This window comes from Ziziphus jujuba, chromosome 9 (genome assembly GCF_031755915.1).
Source record: "Ziziphus jujuba cultivar Dongzao chromosome 9, ASM3175591v1".
In the NCBI taxonomy this organism is placed as follows: domain Eukaryota; kingdom Viridiplantae; phylum Streptophyta; class Magnoliopsida; order Rosales; family Rhamnaceae; genus Ziziphus; species Ziziphus jujuba.
This window is the reverse complement of record NC_083387.1, coordinates 900,166-919,964: the sequence shown is the minus strand read 5'-3', so window position 1 is coordinate 919,964 and position 19,799 is coordinate 900,166. Positions and strand designations below refer to the sequence as shown.

The 19,799-nt window shown below is 35.0% G+C and overlaps 4 protein-coding genes across 7 annotated transcripts; 3 read left to right on the top strand and 1 right to left on the bottom strand.

The window, feature by feature from the left end:
* Positions 1 to 6,037: 6,037 nt before the first annotated feature.
* On the top strand, positions 6,038 to 9,169 carry LOC107426206 (probable protein phosphatase 2C 2). Its single transcript, XM_016036324.3, has 4 exons — positions 6,038 to 6,415; positions 7,467 to 7,664; positions 7,754 to 7,989; positions 8,269 to 9,169. Exons 1-4 carry the CDS (start codon positions 6,299 to 6,301, stop codon positions 8,843 to 8,845), a joined length of 1,128 nt encoding a protein of 375 aa, XP_015891810.2. The 5' UTR covers positions 6,038 to 6,298; the 3' UTR covers positions 8,846 to 9,169.
* A 190-nt stretch (positions 9,170 to 9,359) lies between these two features.
* Positions 9,360 to 12,697, bottom strand: LOC107426207 (uncharacterized). Of its 3 annotated transcripts, XM_016036325.4 has the most exons (8): positions 12,261 to 12,696; positions 11,902 to 12,001; positions 11,214 to 11,309; positions 11,032 to 11,084; positions 10,537 to 10,585; positions 10,088 to 10,135; positions 9,759 to 9,871; positions 9,360 to 9,645 (listed from the first exon to the last, which is right to left on the bottom strand). In XM_016036325.4, exons 1-7 carry the CDS (start codon positions 12,578 to 12,580, stop codon positions 9,797 to 9,799), a joined length of 741 nt encoding a protein of 246 aa, XP_015891811.2. In that variant the 5' UTR covers positions 12,581 to 12,696; the 3' UTR covers positions 9,360 to 9,645; positions 9,759 to 9,796. The 3 variants fall into 3 exon arrangements, with proteins under 3 accessions (XP_015891811.2, XP_048336629.2, XP_015891812.2); XM_048480672.2 differs by lacking the exon at positions 11,214 to 11,309 and having other exon boundaries at positions 12,261 to 12,697; XM_016036326.4 differs by lacking the exon at positions 9,360 to 9,645 and having other exon boundaries at positions 9,817 to 9,912.
* A 1,595-nt stretch (positions 12,698 to 14,292) lies between these two features.
* On the top strand, positions 14,293 to 15,532 carry LOC107426172 (short-chain dehydrogenase reductase 3b-like). The gene is made up of 2 exons (XM_060811401.1): positions 14,293 to 14,378; positions 14,546 to 15,532. The coding sequence occupies exons 1-2, from the start codon at positions 14,362 to 14,364 to the stop codon at positions 15,321 to 15,323; spliced, it is 795 nt and encodes a 264-aa protein (XP_060667384.1). The 5' UTR covers positions 14,293 to 14,361; the 3' UTR covers positions 15,324 to 15,532.
* A 920-nt stretch (positions 15,533 to 16,452) lies between these two features.
* Positions 16,453 to 19,741, top strand: LOC107426214 (uncharacterized). 2 transcript variants are annotated; one of them, XM_016036334.4, is made up of 8 exons: positions 16,454 to 16,915; positions 17,522 to 17,555; positions 17,764 to 18,000; positions 18,197 to 18,286; positions 18,824 to 18,889; positions 19,072 to 19,163; positions 19,240 to 19,287; positions 19,371 to 19,741. In XM_016036334.4, exons 1-8 carry the CDS (start codon positions 16,569 to 16,571, stop codon positions 19,477 to 19,479), a joined length of 1,023 nt encoding a protein of 340 aa, XP_015891820.1. In that variant the 5' UTR covers positions 16,454 to 16,568; the 3' UTR covers positions 19,480 to 19,741. The 2 variants fall into 2 exon arrangements, with proteins under 2 accessions (XP_024932912.1, XP_015891820.1); XM_025077144.3 differs by lacking the exon at positions 18,824 to 18,889 and having other exon boundaries at positions 16,453 to 16,915.
* Positions 19,742 to 19,799: the final 58 nt, after the last annotated feature.

Below are 19,799 nucleotides of genomic sequence, written 5' to 3'. Positions count from 1 at the left end.
TTTTTTTTTTTGTTTTTTTGGCCTTTTTAATCTTTTGACCGAGCGGATTAATGTGAATAAAAGCCCCATTTCACTGTTTCAAGAATCAAATTTAAGATATTCATCAACAACAAAATAAAATTTAAATTTAAGATTGAATTTGAACTGGTCCAAGTCCAACAAAATTACCTATTTTATATTCTTTTTACAGTTTTCCTCTTTTGATTGCCTGAGCAGCTGAACTGAGATTTAGAAACCTTTACCATTTATGGAATAAAATTTTGATGCATTCACCAAAAAACAGAAGAGTATAATTTTGATGCAGAGTTTGTTCTTTATGAAGCCTAGTAAAACAATTTTTTTCATTTATCCAAAAAAAAAAAAAAAAAAAAAAAAGTTCGTTGACGGGGCAAAATATATATGCTGTATAACATTTAATGTATGGTGTCTCTCACTATTACTAGCACAACTTTTAAATTTTAATTAGAGTTTTAATTCTTTTTTTTTTTTTTTTTTAAGTATTGATTTCCTTCTTCGAATGGTACTTCTCCTTCAATATCTTCAACAGCTTTTTAAAATTTTTTTCTTATCTCTATTTTAAATGGTTAAATATTTTTTTTATAACTTTAATGTACTATTTAAATGGAAAATTTAAAATAAATGATAGGATTTGACTCTTCAAATATAAAAAACCAAAAACACTTTTTATATCAAGTTTTTAATATATGTATTTATTATATTAATATTTTTCAATGCAAAATTAATATAATTTTCTTGATTTCACACATATATATATATATATACATACAATAAAATTTTTATAAATAAATACCCATGAGAGTATGAAAAATTATTCATTTAAAGAAGTTATTAATTTATCAATAAGTAAACAGTTTATTAATTTATCAAAAAATGAATATTTATTAATTTAAAAAGAAGTTTACATTGTTTTTGAAATTGTTTTACTAACTATATAATATATATGAATAAAAAAATCAAACAGTCTTTATATCTACAATCATGTTATTGATCACAATTCAATCATTAAATAAAAAATAAATAATCAATATAAAAATTTCACCATACAGATAAATCAACTCATAGAAGGAACCTTACTAATAAATACAAAAAAAAAAAAAAAAAAAAACTATTATTGAATTGGTTAATTAGTTTATTCATTACTTATGAAAAATTGTAAATCAATTAATCAATTCTTACTTCAAATCATATTTCCATTTTTTGCATATGTTGGAAAAAGTAATAAACTTTAGATGCATAGTTTTTGGATCCTAAAATATTTTTTAAAAAAAAATTATTATCTTACGCATTTAGCGAATCCTAAGTCAAGACCAAAAAAATTTATTTATATAATGAGATTATTCATTTATCAAAAATTTATTTATCAAGATTTTATTCTATATAGATATATATATATATTAAGAGAAAAACGAATATTAATTATTCACTGAGAAATGAAAATTAAAAAGAGCTAATTTACATAGGTTAAATTGAATTACATTATCTCTAATACAAAAAAAAAAATGCATCATAAATTAAAAAAAAAATGAATTACATTATCATTTCAATTTTCAAAACATCAATATTCTCGTGTAACATTACATAATAAGAGAAATCAATTTTATTTTTGATAAATAATAAGAGAAGTCAATTTTATTTTAGCAATACAGGCTTGAGTATATAATTTAAAACATGTGTTTAAAATGGTTAGCAATAGAATAATATCAAGACTTCCTTTAGTTTGATTAAATAGGAAATTTAAAATCTAATATAATTGTCCGTCAACTTTTGAAGTATTCATAATTTCCTAAAAACTACGACTTCTCTATAAAATTCAAACTTTGAGATGTTTGAGACGTGTGGATTGTGGGCGGTAGAGTAAAAATTCCATGAACATATACAATAGTTAGTTATAATTTGGTAAACCATTACACGATTCTATTAATACCCGTTGAGCAAAAATAATAAACGTGACTTTGAAAAGTTAAAAAACATCGTTTTGGTCATCAATGAAGAAAACTATGTCTAATCTGAAGCCACTTTAATTTATTCCTTTACCTTTGCATGTAAATCAAGGTGATAAATATTTATTAATTCCTTTTAATAGTCCTTGTATAGATTTGTTCGTTCCCTTAAATAGTCATCGTATAGATTTTTGGCTAGATTCCTTAAAATATATACATATATGTTATATCCACTTGTTAAAATGGCATTGGCGTACAAGAAAATACAATTTTTATAAGACCGCATTGTAAGCAACCAATGACTTGGATCGCCACGTTTTCCGACGGTGGTGTCCGTTTCGGAAATTACTTATTTATATGTGTTTAAAGAATGAACCAATATATTATCTATTTTTTATTTGGTAGATAGGGCTGAGATCTTGAAAGCTATTCTTTTTCGATAAATTTGAAAGCTTCTCTTTGCCAACCTCAATTGTAAAGATTTATATATATATTTATATATATATATATATATATATATGTAGAAATTAATAGGTTAAGTTGGAATGGCCCAGATATCATATAGCAAATGACAAATAAATAAAAATAATTTGACCAAATAAAAAGTAGGGTTTTGATTAATAATCTGTCAAAATTGACCGTATGGGATATATATTATAGGTTTGATGCATGAAGGATGATGGCGATGATGATTGTTGGGCGGCTTTTCCCTGGAAAAGAGGCACGTCATTTATTTACTGCAAAGGGACTTTAAAAGAAGATACATTCGAATGCTTGCATGGGGATATAGAAAACCGACATTAATCTTAAGAAAATAAGAAATCCCACAAAAATTAACGAATCAGATCTGAGATTGCAATCACGCGCAGGGCCATGCTCTCAATGGTAGCTATATAACTCATGTGAAAATAAAAAAAATTAAAACTAAGTTTATGTGGAATTGTTATGTACCCCATATTGATATTAATAACATATTACATGAGTCGTTTCTCTTACTCCTTCAAAGTCAGCGCCCACCCACCCACATTAGTTGACCATCTCAATGGCCTTTTGTTTTGTGTGTATGCATATATATATATATATATATATATGTGTATATTTGGTGAATGAAGGCCTTTGTTTATATCATATTTTTGTTTGATTAATTAAATTAATTACATTTGATTTGACGCCTTTGGCTTTGGAGCTGATGCCATGGATGAACATCACATGCACCCACTCGCCAAATGTTTCTTCCTCACATTTCACAATGCAATACCCGCTACATATATCTATATATATATTTTGCTTTTTTGAACATGTGATTTTTGTGTCCATAGAAATTAAATTAGGAAATAGGAAGCTCCATCACTACAACAATGATGGGCCGGATCGGGTTTGTATACAGGCCCATTATCTTGTGATTTCTTACCGGACCCAGGTACTGTAGTATTGGCCCAGAATTCATGGTGTAGCCCATATTCATTGAGAAGGAAGGAATATGGCCGGTTAAGGGTGAACCAACCTATCTACAAACAGGCCCACAGCTTGGGGATAAATAAATAAATAGCTCCATATTATACTAGCATGAATTGTAGGTGCTAGGGTGCTGTTTGCGGTCGACAAGTAAATCCTCACCTCGAAGGAAAGGATGGACCATGATAAATGATTTGAGGGGAGGAGTCCAATATATTTATAATACTTATATAAATATAATAATAGATAACCCAGACCAGACTCAAATGCTTTATGCGTAGATTACTCTTTTGCGCACGCTAAGCATGAGACGCGGCTGCCTACTCGTTGTTGTAGTTGGGAGTTGGGAAAATAATAAGTAGGAATCAGATCTAGATCGTCCCAGTCTACCTGGAATTTTCTTTAATTTTTTGTAAAGTATTAAAAAAAAAAAAAAACAAAGCAAGGAAGTTCAACTTAATTTGTGACACGTATTAGGAGATGACTTTTCACAAAATTAATTAAAATATAGAAAAAAGAAGAGCTGGATGGGATGGGAATAATAATGGACAAAAATTAACAGGAGTTGGTTTTGCCACGTGTTTGACACAGGGTTCACACGCGTTTTCGGGTATTTTTCCAAACTCGTGTAGAATCGGCCTTCCTCTACCCATTATCTGAATGCTGAGCTTCTACGTTCACCTAAAAAACCAAATGCTTCATAAATTGCCGGTCGGTTTCCATTCACAACTTAAGTCAGCGCTTCTTTAAGCTCAATTTTTTTTTATTTTTTTTTCCGGAATTTCCCTTGTATTATTTCAATATTTTCCGTTACCTTTTCGAGAATCCGTCATGCATACATAAACAGAGACCTATGTATGGTATGGACCATGGAGGGTAAGATACAGACAAACAGTGTTTAAATTCATAAAATCTTTAGTCCAGCTCTGGCTAAATGGAATTGCAGGGGCGCCTCAAATATATTTATGTATATCTCATTGGATTCGTAAGACTAATACAATTATAGGTCCAAAAAATGAGTGGGTTGACTAGTTGGACCACCAAACCTACTTTAGCCCACTTTCCTACGGAATACTTTGTGTGTGTGTGTGTGTGTGTGTGTGTGTGTGTGTGTGTGTGTGTGTGTGTGTGTTTGTGTGGCGTGGATGGACGCTCATCCATAATTCCCAATTATTTATGCATCTTGGTCTTGTAAATTCGGTAAAGACATGGCCACGCTTAAACACTTGCTCATGCCCTCCAATAATAAAGGTCTAGGATAAACACACCCATCAAAAAGTTAAGATTCCCACAACAAAATAATTTTTAAGATATATATATATATATATATATGTGGAATGCAACTAATGACCACGAAGTATTCTTCAAAAGAAATTGAGGTCAACCCCAAGAGGAATATTTTAACCAATCTCTTCTTGTTTAACCTGTCGCTCCCCATAATTAATATTATAAAAACCAAATTTGATAAAAGAAAATTGCCTACATCTTATTCCATCCGCTTCATCTACTCCTGGTTTTCAACTTTTTGCCCAACCATTCCAATTACCGCAACTAAAGTAGTCGTGAGGTACTGGCATTGATGAAATTATTATATTTTTAAATTTAAAAAAGGTACCCATCATCACCAAAATTGAAATTGAAATGATAAGAACAACACTACAGCTTTACTGACTGAAAGGAATCCTGTTTTCGGATACAGAACATGAATTAATTACATCCCTCTACGCATGCAGGATCTTGTCCTTTTATTTATAACCATCACTGTTATATTATTATTATTATTTTGAAATCAGGATCATACATTATTATGTTTTCTACTCGTAAAAGGCATTGTTATGTCAACTCAACCTCTCTATAAGTCATCAAAAAGTCAACCTCTCTATAATTTTGTAAATTTATGGCGTACATAAATTAATATTTGTGTAATTGCGAGCGTGAATGAAGAATAACTGGATCTCAGCCGCATGACTGGCTAGTGGCTGTAAATTTACAGTTCTGAACAATTTGATTCCGCCCAACTGCACTGGGACCCAGCGTGGCAGCGTGTCTGGGAATTCCAATGTTGAACGAACGAGTTCACAAATCACAATGACAATTAACATGCCAAAATCAGGGGCATTTCCGTCACATTGTAATAGAATAGGATCATCACCTCACCTCACCTCACCTCCAACGCGCAGCAACCCATGTCACCATCACGCACGATGATTCACGAAGCTGCAAAGTGTGAATGCACTTGCATTGATGGGGCGGCCCGCTTCTTTTTTTCATTGTTTCTTCTAGATTACCCCTGATTACTGGACCAATCCCATTTACATCCCCTCCAACCACCAAAAGAAGTCAACCGGACAAGTCATCATTCAAGGTGTACGATGGGGCGTTATATGTAAATTTGGCAGAAGCAGCTTTTCCAAACTCCAAACGTCCAAGCCAAAGCCAGGCAAGCCAGGCCTCTCTCTGTCATTTGCTCCTCGTTTGCGTGTTAGTGAACAGTGAACAGTCCCTCCAAATCCCACACTCACACGTGTCCGTCGACCTAACCAACTTACTGGTAGCCACCGGTAACCGGTCTCCTCTCCTCTTAAGGCCCGGTATATAAATTCTGCTTCAACCCACACGCCCCTTCAATTTTGTTTCTTTTTTATTATTCGCTATTTTGGTTTCCTCTCTATCTCTGAGAAAAAGCCATAACAAGGAAGGTGCGAGAAAAGCGTCAAGAAACCGTCAGAAGAAAAAGATACCAGATATTTTGTTTGTTGATCCTGTTTTGCAAAGTTGTTGTTGTCTTTTTGAGGTTGAGCTTTGAAGAAGAACAAGAAGAAGAAGAAGAAGCTTTTTTTTTAATCTTGGATTAATTTCGTTTGGTATGTTTGTGTGAGAAAATGGGAGCTGAAGCTGAAGTTGTATTGCCTGTGTTGGAAGTCCAATACTTTTCTAAAGGAACCAATCTCTGTGAAGCCATCGAAGATGTAGCTCCTGATTTATCGAGTCCTCAAGGGGTGAGTTTGTTCTCTCTCTGGGTTTTTAAGTTCTGTTTTTGTATTTTATTTTCGGTGATATTGAATGTTTGAATTGAATCTGGTGTTTTTTTGTTTTTTTTTTGGGTTAATAAGAGTCCTGGTCTGTTTCTTAGCGTCGAATTTATTGCTTTAGGCCTTCATTCATTCTTATGTTTTGTGTTTTTGGGTGCTGATGAAATTTAGATGTTCCTGTCTTTAACCAATTCAACTGTAATTGAAATTTGAACATCTTATTTTGTTCCTTTTGGATAATATTTGAATTTTTTAGCCTCAAGATCACGCCATCTGTATTATTTTCTTTTCTATCTGAGTATTGAATGGTGTCCGTAAATGTTTTATCTTAAAGGTTTAGAATTTCTTCTGACCCCTGCTGTCTTTTGGTAGTTGGTCCTCTGGATTTTGGTTTAAGCAAACAATGGTTTTTACTGTTGATTATAAGCCTTAATCCTGATTACTTGGTCACAAATATAGATATTTATTTATGACGATTCAAATTGGAAAAACTGACCTGCATCCGCATCTATGATTTTATTTATATCTTTACCAAAAAAAATAAAAAAAACACACACGCACACACAACTTTGAATGTGGTGCAGATCTTAGATCCTCATCTCATGGAATACAAATTGCTAATTTCAAGAAGTTTGAAGGTTTACGTGATCGAAGCACCAATTGGGCACACCAAACTCAATATTTAAATATTTAACAAATTGTATGATTCACGTCTGTTTTTCATTTTGATTTACTTCCGCAAATGGTCTTTCACTACAATAATTATGCTTTCCTTGATACATAGATGATAGAACGGTAAAGGATGTAATTTGGGGTCCTTTCCCCTTCCATGAACAAAAATAGTTACTTACTTCAAATAGCATGGATTTTTAATTAACTTTTACGAAACTATGATGACATGATTACATTTAACCAAATAACAATGTCAGTGCTAAAACAGGAACAACTTTCAGCTCAATTATTTGTAATATCTATGTAAGTCAAATTGACATCCTGTTCCTTTCGTTTCTCTTTTTAGGTTGTTAAAACTGCGCAGAAGAATCCAGATGCGGGTATTGAATCGGCTGTCTTGCAATTTGTTCCGAGCCTTCGTTCTGGTAGCTTCTCGGACATTGGACCCCGCCGATACATGGAAGATGAGCATATACGGATAGATGATCTGTCCTTACACTTGGGATCACTCTTTACGTTTCCCAAGCCAAGTGCTTTCTATGGGGTAATTGACTTATACCCTGTGAATGCTAGCCTTTAATGCGCTATAATTTAGTTTATTTCTTAGTAGATTGAATCCAATTTACCATACAGGTATTTGATGGCCATGGAGGACCTGAAGCAGCAGCTTATATAAGAAAAAATGTGATGAGACTCTTTTTTGAAGATGTCAATTTCCCCCAGACACCTGAAGCTGATGAGATTTTCTCAGAAGAGCTTGAGAACTCTGTCCGTGAATCGTTTCAGCAGGCTGACCTTGCTTTGGCTGATGACTGCACTGTAAGCAGTTCCTCTGGGACGACAGCATTAACTGCAATGGTCTTTGGAAGGTAAACAAACTATCTTTCTTCCCATTTTGCCTAAAAGACCCCTTTTTCTTCTTGGCTAAGTAATGAGCTACATATGATATTGATTTGAGAAAATTATTTGAACAACTTTCAATTTCAATTGCTTTTAAACATTACCAGTTTCTTATACATGATGTGTATTAATCATATTTAATCATTAGCAGTAATTGCTAAATGACCTCTGTATAAAGTAGTTTGATCATTTTGTTATCATATTATAATTTGTTAAGTTCCATTCTGATCTGTGTTTTTCTTTTCTAGGCTTTTAGTGGTAGCCAATGCAGGTGATTGCCGAGCAGTTCTCTGCCGTAAAGGACAGGCAATTGACATGTCACAAGACCACAGACCAATTTATCCATCAGAACAGAGGCGCGTTGAAGAACTCGGTGGATATATTGATGATGGTTATCTCAATGGTGTTTTATCAGTTACCCGAGCCTTAGGTGATTGGGACATGAAACTTCCCCGTGGTTCTTCATCTCCTCTGATTGCAGAGCCAGAGTTCCGACAGGTGGTTTTGACGGAGGATGATGAGTTCCTCATTATAGGTTGTGATGGTATCTGGGACGTAATGTCAAGCCAGGACGCAGTCAGCCTTGTCCGGCGTGGGCTGCGTAGGCACGATGACCCTGAGCAGTGTGCCAGGGACCTTGTCATGGAGGCTCTGCGCCTCAACACATTCGACAATCTCACAGTGATTGTTGTATGCTTTTCTCCTGTGGATCATGGTGATCCATCACCTCCACGACAACAGCAAAGGAGATTAAGGTGCTGCAGCCTCTCTGCTGAAGCACTCTGTAGCTTGAGAAGCCTCTTGGATGCTAGTGCCAGCCCATGAATGTTAATAATAATATAGTTTTTAAAGTAAACTCTTATCACTGAAAAGAGGGATTTCTGCTGTTTCTAGCTGCTTCAGTTTTACGGGAGAAAAAGCAGCTGGCAGTTTTGTAGCTGTTGGAATCAAAGGTCAGGGGTTTATGTATATGTATATAATCATTAATCAACGGCTGGTGGATTGTATGTTCCTAAGTCATTGTGGATTCTTTTAGTAAACATTCCAGGGTGACCACTTCCCATTTGATTTAGTCCACTTACGATTCGTTCGTGTGCATTTATGTAAATTCATTCTTAGTAAATAAAGATATTACTAATTATGCTTCTATACCTTATTTATTATTCCTCTTCTTTTCTCTTGATTTTTGGGATCTTGGAATTAATACTATAGCTCTCAATATCTCTCATTTATTCCATTTCCTCCACACCCCCCGCCCCTTATACGCCTTACCTTTGAACCTTTTTCCATGATCCCATATTCCTAAGAAATATTTTATTATATTATTTTTCCAGTCTAATAAATTGAAAGGGAATGATTTATTTTCCATGCCAGAGACACATTAAACATTCGTTACAGCTTTTCTCCTAGCGGATTTGCCAGATGAATAGGAAACAAGATTGCAAAAGAAAATTTTCTTTTTTCCAATCAGAAGTCCAAAAACCAGAAAGTGCTTTACAATCACATTGAAATACTGCCAGAAAATAATTGGTTTTCGTTGGGATGGGAAGTCACTGAAATAGCACATGAGCAATATATCTATAAAAACACTACAGCAAGCATGCAAGATCTTCAGCCACATGTCTCTGCAACAAACAGGGAAGCAGTATCAGCAATAAACGGATATGTTCCCAACTATTTTTCCTGGAAAAACATATTCTACATAATATGAATAAACGGCATTCTTAAGAAAGTTTACCCATTTGGACCCCCGGATTAAGAGAGTTGAGTCTCGACTTAGTAGCTTTTTGCAAAAGTTGCAAATCTTTCTAAACCACGAATAAGTAAGCTTTGAAGAAAAGGTTGCAGCGCCTGGATAAACATTTCCACTCAGAAAAAAAATCATGGGTTCACTTCAAGATCAAAGAAACGTAATCATTTAATTCATTGTGTCCTTGAAACATAAAATGGACGAAAGGAAACAAGCTTCTAAAGTCCACTTCAGAAGATTTAGAATATTCATCTTCTAAATATATTAATTTGTTTTCACTGATTTAAGTCTGTTTCAGTCAAAGTCAGAGTACTTACTGATGCCACTGGAGTTAAAAGTTGTGGGACTTCATAAGAGACCGTTAGCTGGAAAGAGAAGATTCAAGAGCAAATTGAGCAACCAAAACGGGAAAATACATTAAAGAATACTTTATACACTTTAAAAAGTTAAGTGCAGGAAAGGAATCCATTTCCACAGGGAATGAAAAATGAGAATAAAAAACAATGATCTAATTTTGAACCAAAACAATGGATAATCCCCTCCAGGCCATTCCATCCTTGGCCAAGGGGAGGCCAAACTTCTATAAGTATCAAACTAAGGAGTTTGATCTCCCAATTGAGGCGTCCATTGGATGGCCTCCAAAAGCCCAAGTACTGCAATGAAATCTGGCCTGTCTGGAGGAGGTATGAAAGAAAGATTCATAAAATCCTAAAAACTATAACTGCTAGAAGAGTCAAATTTTGGATATTGAATTAAGCAGCCTCACTTCTACTATGCATGATGATGGACCTTTTGGGTAAAACCGAACAGCACCTCTGCAATTGGAGAAATTAATTTATCAAAATTCAAACATTAAATATGAAGGCAAATGAAGTACTCTCTCTCCTTCATTGAATCGAATATATAAGAGTAAATTGAAATTTATTGATATAATTTTTTACAGGCTGAAAAAAATAAAGCAAAGACATGAGCAAGCTCATTGGTGCTGAAAGAGTTAGTAAAGAACAAAATTGGCTACTAGAATATTTATTGATATAATTATTTCAAAATCTAGCATTTGAATATTAGTTTGGGTATGAACAACAAGAATGGCATGGGCTCCTAGAAGTCTAGAAATATGGTAATTTAACCAATCTCTGGTGGTAGAAAGGGAAAAATATGCTTCCCAATCTGTTGAGTCCTACGTTCTGTAAAGCCTTGTAGCATTAAGCAAAAATGTTATGGTAGAATAGAGTCCCTGCTATAATTATGTTTCAGGTACCTGTTAGGAAGACCTTCCATAGATCTCCAGTGGATTTTCTGATTTGGAATAGGCTGCAAGAAGTCAATCACCACAGATTGAAAGAAAAACATGGTAGAGACAGATAATCAGCCGTTAAGTGAGATTGTAGACATTGAATTGTAACATAAATTGAAGGAAGAAATTAGATATATGATGGTTGCCTGCATATTTCGAGCAAGCCATGAGAATTCAATATCACGACCAAAGGCTTTATATTTCAGTGACCATCGTGATAGGTCAGGCTTGTCTTCCAATATCTATTGAAAAAAAAAAAAAATGAAAAAAAAGATAAAACACACACACGCATCAAATTCCACCACGTAAAATTTTGAATATCTATTATCAGCTAAAATGAAACAAGAAACATTTTATAATATCATTACTCTTTTAGGAAGTAGGTTATTCAAACCGTTGTTGACATCAAATAATGTCGGTTCCAAAAGGTCGTCCGAGAAGCATACGAGTTTTTTGCAGAAAAATCATTTCTTTCTCTCACGTTTTAACAGACTTTGGATAAAATATTTGACTGAGTGACTGGAATATGCGTATCAAACAGCCAATTGAATAGCCATAAGTATTTGCTGTATAATCAATCTACAATACTAGAACCAAAACAAAAAGAAGGAAAAAAAAAAAAAAAAAAAAAAAAAAAAAGAGTCGCGAACTTCACGCCATAGTTTGAAACTTGTAATGGACCCCTATGCTGTTTAACATGAATAGGGAAGGCATCCGAAATTGTTTTGACCAATAAGATGATAATTTTTCCTTATAGACAAGAAACAAAGGTGAAGAGGGTCTAATGTTAAAATTACAAACATTGAAAGGTGTTGCAATTGGGTTTTGGCAGACCTTTACGGATGAAATAAAAGGCATCCAGCGGGGAATTGCTTCACGATCAGAGTAACACTTATAGGCAACTGAGATAGGCACGTCTACTTTCATCTTCACCCTGCATTTGGTAAATAAAATAATACTTCAAAAATAGATAGATAAAATAGAAAAGGACTTATTAAAGATTAAAGATTGAAGAAGTAGAAAATGGGTAATGTACTAGTCAATCTGAATTTTATTTTTTTATTTAAATAAAAACAAATGAAAAAAGACAGAATGAGTTGTTGCCAATACAAATGCAATGGAATCCAAACCAAATAGAGATTGTAGGGAAGACAGAAAAGAAAGACTGAAAGAGAGGGAGAGTTTGAGCATACGTGCAGTCCTGCCACTCCATGACAGGGGAAAAGCGTCTGGAGTGGGTGAAGACAGTTTTGGGATTCAAAGAGTGACATGGGATTCTGAAGAATGGCCTTGAAAGCGACGGAAATTGCCTTAAAGAGGAGCCTCCTCCTCTTCCTGCTCCTGCTGAGTAGTTTCTTCTCCTTCTTCTTCTCCAAGTGAGAGCGGGATTGGGAGGAGTGGCGCCAAAAACAATCAGATTTCTTGTGGATGTGGATGTGGATGTGTTGGTGGTGGTGGGCACGCTTGGAGTTGAAATATAGGCTGCTCTTGCTACAGCCGTTGCAGACGACATGGTCAAAACCGCACAACCACACACCACTGGCCGCGCGCGTATCGGATATCTGCAGCTTTTCTCACGCTGATTCAGATTGACGCCAATTCAATCTAATGCCTTGCTAACCGGCTGACAATATCATGTGAAATATCAATGTAGCCGCTCGTCCTCCTATGTGGGCTTGGTACACTATTTTTGAAATGGGTTAAAATCCGGCCCATTTTCACTTGACCTGATCCACTTGATTTGATTTGAATGGTATTTGTTTATTTTATTCCATCTTTCGACTTTAATTAATTAAAGTCCGTAATATTAAATATAATAATACTACTATGGAGGAACAAGTGAGTTGAATGAGAAGCTAAAAATGAGGCATACTTGTTGAATATTAATATCATGATAGGAGTGTGCATGATATGAAGAGTGGGGAGTGGGGAGACAAATTGAGAGTTTGTGTAGTAACATCAGCACATTCAGGGTCCTTTCTTTTGAAGAGATGCCACTTACTACTGTTGCAGCTGGGTCAGTTATCTCTGCTTTGGCTCTCGAGCACCACATCCTACATAACACCTACTTATATATAAATATAAATCTTCATGGAAGAATGCGTCACTAACAATATATGGACATCGGATCCTACACATCGCTATATATCAACGACACTATAAGCTATAACTAGATTCAGGGTTGCTTTAACTATATTACTATCTATCTTTTTACATCTGCAATCATATTGGATGAAATACCATTATCAAGAGCTATAGTATCTATGTATTGACAGATCGATGAACAAGCAATTATAAAAATATACTACTATTCATTGAATATGTAGATCATTTAGAAGAAGTAAAGGATTTATCCTTGTTCCTTAACATAGTAATCCATCCGCCTTCATCAATACCAAGTCAAAGCAGAGAGCATTGTCCATAACACAGGAAGAGCAGGAAAATTAAGTGTTGGTCGGTTGAATTAAGGTCATTCCCTTGAGAAAGTTGAGATCTCTCTGGAGTCTACTCCGCTCCTATAGCTGCTCACTGATCTAAATCCATATCTTCTGTAGTTCCTATGCCTTGGGATCAGCGAGCCTAATTTTATCAGCAAAAGTGCTATGAGCCAAAGTGGACTTCATTCAATGGATACAAAAACAGTAAGAATTAACTTAGCTTATAATTAGTAGATTCACATCAATCATAAATATCATTACCCAAATATATATATATATATATATATATGAATCACAAATATGTATATATATATATATATATATGTCAGTGTTCTGTTCCTGTACTGTAATCTACAATATATCATCACCATGTGATCTTATTCTAATATCACATTTTGGATTAAATAAGTTATTAAAGGACCCGGCAAGTTGCAAGAAATCTAATAAATTATTCAAATATCTAATTTATTAAAAGAACATAATGGTTAATTGAATTAATATAAATATCAATTCTAATGCATAATATATATATATATATATATGTATATATGTATAGCACTTTCAATTTAAAGGTTCTTAGAACAGTTGACTTAAAATAAAAGTTGATGGATTGGAGGCTGAACATTATTATTTGTAATTTCTTTATTTTTTAGTACTTTACATCATAAGTAAAGCTATAATTTTCTATATATTTTTGGCCAGCAGTTGCAGTGTTCGAAAATCTTTATAAACTATATATATATACATATATATATAAGGCCATAATATATGATAAGGAGCAGCAGTTCCAAGAGCCTTTTCTGGAAGCTTGAGCAAAGGCTCCCTTCCCATCATCAAGAGAACCAAGACCACATCAATGTCTAAGGCGCCAAGGTAATTTACTAATTAGACTGTTTACTCTTTGATCGTGCTATATATGGCGTACCGAGATCTGCCTATTAATTAATTTGATGATAATTTTGCTATGTGTGTGTGTGTGTGTGTGTGTGTGTATATAAAGTCGAATATGAAAATGAAAATGAGTGGGGTGTTGTTTGTAGGTTAGAGGGCAAAGTGGCCCTTGTGACAGGTGCAGCTAGTGGGATTGGCGCGGAATCAGTAAGATTATTCGCATCAAATGGTGCGCTGGTTGTTGCTGCAGATGTCCAAGACGAACTGGGGCATGGAGTTGTAGAATCAATAGGGTCAGAAAGAGTGAGTTACCACCACTGTGATGTAAGAGACGAGAAGGAAGTGGAAGAAACCGTGAATTACACCCTGAACAAATATGGAAGCCTGGACGTTCTGTTCAGCAACGCTGGGATCATCGGTCCAATATCCAGCATTCTGGAGCTTGACATCCAAGGCTTCCACAACACCATGGCCACCAATGTTGTCGGAGTCGCTTCCACAATCAAGCACGCGTCCCGAGCCATGGTGGCCAGGAATATCCGCGGATCTATTATATGCACCACCAGTGTCTCTGCTTCGCTTGGAGGGACGGGTCCACATGCTTACACCACATCCAAACATGCTTTGGTGGGTCTGGTCCGATCGGCTTGCAGTGAGCTTGGGGTTCACGGGATCAGAGTCAATAGCATTTCCCCTTTTGGAGTGGCCACCCCTCTTGCATGCAGAGCTTTCAATCTGGAACCGCATGAGGTTGAGGCTAATAGCAGTGCCATTGCCAATTTGAAGGGTATTGTGCTCAAGGCCACGCATATCGCTGAAGCTGCTCTGTTTCTTGCTTCTGATGAATCCGCTTATATCAGCGGGCACAATTTGGTTGTTGATGGAGGCTTTACCGTTGTCAATCACAGCTTTGCTTCAAAACTCTAAATATTTTAAACTTCATTTTGTTTGTTTCTTTCCACTTCACTTAAAAATGAAATGCACGATAATCACAATTCATGATACAATGTTTTTGTGGACTGGATGCTCTTTTGTAATACTTGAAAAGATGAATTTTCTTTTATTTCTCAAAGTCAAACTTCGTTACCAGCTATTTGCCATGTGCATTTTCCTTGTAATCTGCCAGATATGTTTAATTTATCCTTCTTTCTATATCCCACTTCGTAAATTCTTCATCTTTGTCTATTATGTCTCCGTCTTCCTTACTCCTTACCCCACCACCATATATCCCCTTTTCTCCAAACTTCTAATTTCCTTTCTCTTTGTTTTAAGTCTGTTTATAATGTAAAACTTATACATCTCACAAACACAATTGAATTCTATACCTATATATCGGAAAATATTGTATTAAAATAGTGTTGTTTTCGGCTCCTTCTTTAACACCATTTTATATTTTATTTTACCCTTGTTGGGGTAAGAGTGTATATGTATATATATATATATATATATATTTGGTCAATGAGGATATATTTTCTTAATAATCTTAAACTATTAAAAAATTACATTTTTTTTTTAACTATATACAATTTTTTTTTCAAAAAAAAATAAAATTATATATATATATATATATAGGATTTCATACAAAAAAGAAAAGTCTACCTATAATGGCTTTAAGAATAAATTAATTTATACAGATTTTCATTGCATGTATATATAATTATATATATTGCTGAAATTGCAAAATAAATAATTAAATAGGGGTAAAATAAATTGAATTTGTGTTACTGGCCCACAAACGTGGCAGGCCCTTTGTATTTTCTTTGGCCATCGTCAACCGGACTCTAGAAAATTGATGTAGTGGTTGTGCCACACAATTTTGCAGGATAACTTTGGTTCCTTCCCGATTATGTACAAAAGCAGAAGGGTAGCTACTTTTAGATTTTGGATTGCTATAATTTCTTTATTGTCATGTAAATTAATTTATCAAAACACTTTAACCGCCCAATTCCCCTTTAAACCTCAGCATAACACCTAACACTCCCAAAACACCAGATAGTCAAAACTACCAGTCCATGCATCAGCAGGAAGTTTTTAACTAAATATTATAGTAGTTGTAGGTGGTCGCACATTCCATAATGTTCCTCTCCAACTCAAGAAAGGCCTCCTAATCTGGAAATATTTGGGTCTTCATTTCTCATCAATCCTTAGATTTTAAGAAAGTTTTTATATGAAATGGCGCTGGAGGTATGCTGGTATGACTTCGTTTGTTTCGGCATTGTTGGCATATCATTTTTTGGTGCTTTATGGGTGATTTGGAGGAATGAAGGCTCGTTCAGATTCCAAGACTCAACCATGTATGAGAGCCTTGTTGTGGCTCAACCGGACAGTGAGGTTTCCGTGACTGTGAGCGGATTGTGCAAGGGTCATGTAAGCACTTGTCAGTTGTGGACCAGTTGTTGGAGAGGAGTTCACCCCAAATGGCTCTTGGCAACACGGTTCCTTTCCTTTCTAGTTTTGTCTGGCTTCTTGGCCTGGGACGTTTTCACGTGGGGTTCCACCATTTTCATATACTATACTGAGTAAAAATCCTTCTTCTCTGCCTCCTTTTTAATTGAGTCTTGAATCTTGATTAATTTTCAATCTTGTTTCAACTTAATCACTGTGTCAATTCATATCATCTTGATATAACCCTCTTTCCTTTATTGAGATCCTATCCTCTGCCTTTCCAGATCCTATAAACCCTTGCATTTTACAAACATTCAATGGGTTTTTTTTTTTTTTTTATTATTATTATTTTTTTATATAGAAATTTTATTCAGAAAAGGAACAACCGTTTGGATCTGAACCGTGCCAGTCCCAGAAATATCAAATTCAAATTTGCCCATGATGAAGGTTTTTGTTATTAGCTTTAGTTAATATCCCCTGATCAGGCAGAATAGTCCCTTGTCTCGCAACTCTTCTTTTATGTCGAGATTGTAGAATGGAGGCTATTAATGTTCAGTGGTTTCTGCCAGTGCAAGCATACTGTTTGACATGTTTTCTCACACCAATTTAATCCGTTAGTTCTTTGAAATAATTTACATTTTACTGTCAAGAAAACAGAGGAACCTAGTGAAAGTTATTGTTTTGAGATAACAATGGAAGCGCCCTAATCTTCTACTTCGTTTGTGTAAATTGATGTGCAGGTGGACTTTTGCAGTAGTTATTGTCTACTTCGTGGTACGTCAGGCTTCATAATTTCTTTCATGTTTTTCCCTTATTATGCACTTGGGGTTTTGTTAGTCGCTACCTGTCTGCATGTATGTTATGCTTGTACATGAAACGACAGATAGACAAGCCAAAATGCAACCTGGTATAGAAGGTTAACAATAGAGATATTCTTTTCAAGCAAATCTATTAAAACCATACTATAATATATTTTTTGCAGCTGGGAACTATTGTCTCTGCATATGGATGTTGGCTATCAGCGAACAAACCTCCTTATGAAAATGTAGAAAGGACTGAGTCTTCAAGAAGGGATTTGGAAGAAAGTGGAAATGCAGCTACCAACACTTACAGGGAAAAAGAAATCAATGGTTCCATCAAGCTGCGAAGCTACCACGCTCAGGAGGATATTCAGCAAAAAGCAGGATTCTGGGGATATCTAATGCAAGTTGCGTTTCAGGTTAGTCCAACAATATATATATATATATATATATCAATTTTGAAGTGCTGACCAGATTGATATAGCATGTTGAATTTTCCATTAACAATTTAGCAGGTAGAGTTGCTTCAAGCTTTTCGAACTTTTGATCATGCCTTGTTTTAGGGTATGCTTTTTGAAACGCAAGTAGAAAAGCTAATATTTGGATCCTAAACAGACTTGTGCAGGCGCTGTTATATTAACTGATGTTGTGTTTTGGTGTGTCATTGTCCCCTTCTTATCAAATGCCCATCTCCGCCTCAATGTGGTGAGCCTACTCCTTATGAACCATCAATTTCATGTCAATCTTCTTACTGGTGTTTCATTCTGCCTTTTCTCCTTACATTCTTCTATGCTTCTGACCATCAATGACTTTATGAACTGTTTTGTTTATCTTTGTATTGCTTAAGCTAACAACTATGGACATATCATTTTGGAAAAGGAATACTGGAGAATCAAATAATCGTGGAATGATGTATGAGAATATCATAATTTTGCAGAAAATAATCTGCTAATGCATATTGGGTCGAGTCAACACAAAACCATACATTTTGATTTTGCACAAATGAATCAGACATTGAATACTGCTTTCCACAACCCCTTCCCCCCAACCAAAAGAATTGAAAACAAGAACCACATAAAAAGGAACACGGAATCTGGTTTTAACTGAATCTTGTTAACTTGACCTTTTAGCAAATTTAAGGCCTTGTATCTACTTTCACAACCAGCATATATACACCGTTGGTTGCCCTTTTCCTTGTTTGCTTGATTAACTTTTATATGTGGATCCATATATGGTTGGCAGCTGATGGGTTGCATGCACACTTTGAATGCTGTTTTTCTTCTTCTGGACACTGCTCTGAATAGCCTTGTAAGTATTACAATTACACTGCTAAGAGGTAGTAGAAATTCTTGATTCTATGTTCCTTCTGGAGATAAAAAGGAGTGTATATATATATGTAATAGAACATGTTTCTCCCACTATGGCTATAGCTAATGGCTTTCTAATAATACGTCTACTGATGGATGCTTCTTTCCATGCACCTTTCTCAGCCATTTCCTTGGTTCCGGCTTGCATATTTTGTTCTATGGAGCTGTACCTATGTGATTTTCCAATGGGTTATTCACGCGTGTGGTTTCTCATGGTACGCACGGACAATAACAATATCTTTCAACTTTTTCTCCGATTTGAATTTATAATTTTGAGTTCCTTCCTTCCAGGTGGCCATATCCTTTCCTTGAGCTGGGCACTCCCTGGGCTCCTCTGTGGTAAACCACCATGTCTTTTCAGGTTAATTTATAAGTTCATAGGTAAAAAAGAATTTAATAGGAAAGCGTTGTTTGTTGTGCAGGTATTTTTGCTTGGCCCTGGTTCACATACCGTGTTATGGGATATACGCACTGATAATAAAAGCCAAATATACAATTCTCCCCAGATTGTTTCCCCATGACTTTGTTTAGCTATTTTAGTTTCATACCCCTTGATAGAAAACTTTGTTAGTATATTGGATAGTAGTTTTGATTTTTGATGGTTTAATTTGTTTGCAAAAAGAGAAGGGAATGCTCAGGTCTATCCTTCTTTACAGTTTTATGATTGATTTGCAAATCCATTATCATGTTTGTTTTGGAGTTGAAATTCGAACCAATGCCAAAAACCTGCCAGCTCCCTTTTTCTTGTGTTGCTGACTTTCTCAATTATGAATTATTGGTTAGTATTTGCACTTGAGTGTGGCTAATTTTCCATGGATTAGATAAACCAATAAACAAAATGGAAGATTGCA